General features: G+C 58.8%; 2 protein-coding genes across 2 annotated transcripts in view; one reads left to right on the top strand and one right to left on the bottom strand.

The window, feature by feature from the left end:
* Positions 1 to 488: 488 nt before the first annotated feature.
* Positions 489 to 1,919, top strand: MNEG_13695 (4-aminobutyrate aminotransferase; the record flags this gene model as incomplete). Its single annotated transcript, XM_014037834.1, has 3 exons — positions 489 to 650; positions 1,144 to 1,254; positions 1,836 to 1,919. The coding sequence occupies 3 exons, from the start codon at positions 489 to 491 to the stop codon at positions 1,917 to 1,919; spliced, it is 357 nt and encodes a 118-aa protein (XP_013893288.1).
* An 872-nt stretch (positions 1,920 to 2,791) lies between these two features.
* Positions 2,792 to 4,246, bottom strand: part of MNEG_13694 (hypothetical protein) — a gene marked incomplete at both ends in the record, with an annotated part of 2,875 nt that continues 1,420 nt past the window's right edge. The window contains 4 exons of the mRNA XM_014037833.1: positions 2,792 to 2,878; positions 3,139 to 3,234; positions 3,642 to 3,753; positions 4,061 to 4,144. Of these exons, the coding sequence (XP_013893287.1) occupies positions 2,792 to 2,878; positions 3,139 to 3,234; positions 3,642 to 3,753; positions 4,061 to 4,144 (379 nt within the window). The remainder of the gene's footprint in view (positions 2,879 to 3,138; positions 3,235 to 3,641; positions 3,754 to 4,060; positions 4,145 to 4,246) is intronic.

Here is a 4,246-nt window from a genome sequence, read left to right as displayed (position 1 = left end):
GAGGGAGGGAGGGAGGGAGGGAGGGAGGGACATCAAGGGGAAGGAGGAGGGGCTGATGCAGGGGGCGTGTGCAAAGTTACTTGCCAGCTCTCATGATCGGCAGTGACTCCCGCACTGCGGCCCTGCACCTTGCGGGTGTCTGGGGCTGATCTCCCATTTTGCAAGTCCAGGACGTATTTTTTGCAGCTTGTGGGACGTGCATTCTACACCGATGAACCATACCTTCCTGTTGGGACACTGGAATCCCCATTCTCACCATTCACCCGCCTCGCCACAGCTTCCGATGCTTTGTTGTGCTTCTAACAGCCCCAAACTTGAAGCTGGCTGAACGTCCAGGCCAACCACTGGCGGCTGAGCATTCACATCACACCTACGTTGCTTCCAGCACTTGGACCTTTGAACCCCTTGACAACCACACAGCCCCCTCAAGTGACCCCGGGCCGTGTCAACCCCTGCCCCTCTCTCGCCAGGCGATTGAGGAGGACAGGATGATGGTGAACGTCCAGCACCGCAGCGCCCAGCTGATGAAAGCCCTGGTGCTGCTGTCAAAGCAGTACCCCATCATCGACGTCAGGGGCCGTGGCCTGATGGTCGGGGTCGAGTTCGGGGGCACTGACGGCGGCAGGAGGGCCGAGAAGGGCGTCGCATTGGTGAGAGCCGAGGGCCGCGGCCAGGGGATGGGGGGCTGTGTTGTTTGTGCGGTCTTTTGGCGTCGTGCGGCCCATGGCGCACAGGGCCTATGCGTTCCTCACTGTCAGAGGCCGCACCCAGCGAATGGGGCCCAAGGCTACGCCACTGGGCCGCTCTGGCCGCGGTTTCTGTCATGTCGCAAGGAATGCATTGCGTGCTTTGCAATGCAAACGACATAGTGTCATCGGTTGTGGAATGACTCCCTAGGGCGCCAATTCCTTCCTCCCAACACGCAGCCCCGAAACGCACATGCCACAGCCAAGGCAGCCCGCGCAATCCTCGTCTTTTCACCTGTTAATAATTCTGCATCAAGGCTGGACCCGACTTTTGGGTTTAGAATTGAGACCTAGCGGTCATGTAATAACCATGCTCCTCAAACCCCTGCACCCCCTCCTGACTTACCACACGTGCGCGCACACACACACACGCACCAACCCGACCCCAACCGTTCAGGCCGTCCAAAAGGCAGCTTTCAAGCGCGGAGTCATGCTCATGCCCGCGGGCGCCCGCGAGGCCATGCGGTTCCTGCCCGCGCTCAACATCAGCGAGGAGGAGATCGTTTTGGTGGGCCAACGCGTGCATGCGCGCGCGCGCGTGTGTGTGTGTGCGTGTGTGTGTGTGTGTGTGTGTGTGTGTGTGTGTGTGTGTGCGCGCGCGCGTGTGTGCGCACGTGTGCGTTTGTGCGTGTCTGCATGCGTGCGCGCGTGCGCGCGCTTGTCAAAGCCTGTGTTTGCACGCGTGATCAGTTTCTTTGTTGGCAGCAAGTGTCACATGTGTTCTGTCTTTGAGCAGTTCTGAGGCAGCATACTGGTGTCTTTGTGCGCTTTGGGGCTCGTGGTGATGCCATCCAAGTTACAGATGGGAAAATCAAATACTTGCATCTGTCTGGTAGATTGTGGCGGCCCAATTCGGCGTCCGCCTGTGTGCGAGCTAATCACTGGGTTTCTCGCTGTGGTGCCTGATTTGTGTACTTTTAGACAAATACGCATGTAGAGGATGTCTTGAGCAATGGATTTGGTGATGCTGAGAACATTTTTGGTTCGACTCCAGGCGGCCGTGACGTCCGCTTTGACCAAACCCGCCTGCTGCTGCCCCAGCGTCGAGCTCACCGCCAACCAAGCCGCCACCCCCCACGGCCCATGCAGGCCCTGGAGGCTTTTGAGGGGGCGCTGCAGGAGGTCTTCGGGCCCCCTAAGGACTACGACAACTTGGTAGAGTTGGTGGAGTGAAGAGTGTTGCAGAGGCGGGGGCGTGCGGCTGCAAACGCGCCCTTGCTGCTGCGGTCCGACGCAAGACGCGGGGTTTGGTGCGAGGGGCCGACTTGGGCCGCGATGCCTGGATGTTCTTGATGGCGGTCGCCTGCGGGGCCGAGCAGAGCAAAACCCGCCCCCGTGGCCTGTCGGCGCCTTGAGCGAATTCGTTGACCCGCTTTCTTTGACGATCCTTTTTTTCTGCTTCTCATTTGATTGTGCATTTCGTGCCATCCGTGTTTTGTCGTATGTGATGCATTGGGTGGCAGGACTGAGCGCTTGGCGCCGCGGTTTACCGTTGATGGTTTTCACTGCAAATTGCCAGCTAGCAGCTGGAGGCGGCGTGGCAGTCGTGCGGCCCTGCACCAGCCGGGCCGCAGCCGTGGCTTCTGACGTTGCTTTGATATTGTAAACGCTATTGATAGCGTATGTAACGCTATTGATAGCGTACGTGGTGCCTCTTTACACTGCAATGCCGCAAAATTGGACTTGGTTGTTGGACATCATGTGCAACTCGCAGCAGCTGCACCACCATGCATCGGGGACTCAGCGGCAGACCGGCTGTCATACATCAAAGTATTTGACATCCACAGCATGTGCATGCAACAAGCCAAAGAAGAGCGGTTTTGCAATCATGCGGTTGTGCAGAGCTTTGCCGAAATCTTCATTTTCAAACCCAGCAGCGCCAAGCGACATGCTTGGACCAAAAAGAGCTGGCGCAAGCCGCCCACCTCGTTGCACAGCCCGCTAGCAGCAGCTGTGGGCTAGTGGTTTTGGCCCTGTCGTATCCAACAGAACCGCTCCCACGTGAGCAGGCACAGGTACAGCTTGACAGCGACCGACAGCGCCGTTCACTTGTCCCCGAGCCTGCGGTAGGGGGCCTGGCTCGCTATGGCGATGCCAGACGGCTTGACGCAGACTTTTGTGGTTGCAACCACCTGCAAGGGTGGCGAGTGGCCAGGTGACCAGGTAGGGGGTGATGGGGGTTGGACACACATGAATCGTGACGCAGCTTGGGAGCCGGTTTGCCATGCACGTTTGGGGCCCCTGCTGCAGCAAGCAACCAGTTATAGCGGCAGGATGCCTTCACAACAGATTTCTGTTCACTGCGACCTTCCTCGGCTGCAACCCCAAGAGACCCGCGGGTCACAATCAAGTTGCACCACTCATGGCCGTGTAACAAGCAACCCCCTGGCACCTTGTTGATGTCATCGCCGGTGGCCTTGGGGATGCCCTCGAATTCCAGGGTAACGTCGGGTGACAGGATCGACGCGGGCAGCGGGCCCAGGTAGCCCTGTTACACGACAGTGGGAGGGGCGGGGAGCAGTGGCAGGGGTTGAGGGAGTGATGACCAACATGCTGAGGGGGGCCCTACGGTGGGGCTCTGTGTGTTGAGTGGCGGCGAGAAAGGGTCAACGTACGCTGTCGTGCTGTGCATGGTTGTTGGGTTGACCTGTCCTGATCAGTCGTGGCTGAAGTGCATTGGGTTGCATGGCACAGCCTGCGCCCTGCGCCCGTTGCGCCCCGGCGCCCATCAGGCACGACAGGAGCCCACTTTTACGCGAGCGCGTTAAACAGGGTTGGATGTGTCAAATTACGCATCTCGCTTCAAGAAAAGCAAGGAAACGTGCGCCTGTCCCGTCCATCACCCAGCACAAGCTTTGACATTTCACAAGACCCCAAAATCTGCGGAGAGCGCACCAGGTAGCCCTGCCTGGCCAGGAACTCCTCCTTGGTGGGAGCATCCAATGGTGCATCCTCATCCTCCATGGGGTGCTGGATACCCATAGACAGGTACACCTTGTCTCCAATCCTGGGTGTGTGTTTTCAAGGGCGGAAGGCAGCCGATCAGGTCGGAATTGAAATACAACCGCGCTGTGCAGAATGGGGTTTTAGGTGCACAAGCGTGCAGCTTGCTGCTCTTGCCTGCACGCACGCACACTTGGTCATAGGCAAGCGGGTTGTGCTCACACCCCATTGCCCACCAGCTGCGGCTGGCAGCAACCTGGTAAGTCCATGGTGCAAACCAGCAAGAGCCAATGTTTTAGATATCGCAAGCAACCTGCACAGCACTGCTGGATTTCCTGACACGACTACCTATGTAAACGTCAACACCTCACCTGCTGGCCCAAATGCCAGTGACCTCAGCAAACTTGGGTGACGACAGGATGCGCGTGAGATTGCCTGAGTCGAGGTCATACGCCCTGTGTGATACAGGTTGGGGGGGGGATGAGGACCAGTTGCAGTTGCTGGTGACCGCCACTGCACGGGATGTGGCGGGGGTCGAGCGCCCCTGGGCGCGAGGG

Source organism: Monoraphidium neglectum (genome assembly GCF_000611645.1).
Source record: "Monoraphidium neglectum strain SAG 48.87 unplaced genomic scaffold scaffold03987, whole genome shotgun sequence".
In the NCBI taxonomy this organism is placed as follows: Eukaryota; Viridiplantae; Chlorophyta; class Chlorophyceae; order Sphaeropleales; family Selenastraceae; genus Monoraphidium; species Monoraphidium neglectum.
The sequence above is the reverse complement of the archived record's forward strand: the minus strand, read 5'-3'. Positions and strand labels throughout refer to the sequence as shown.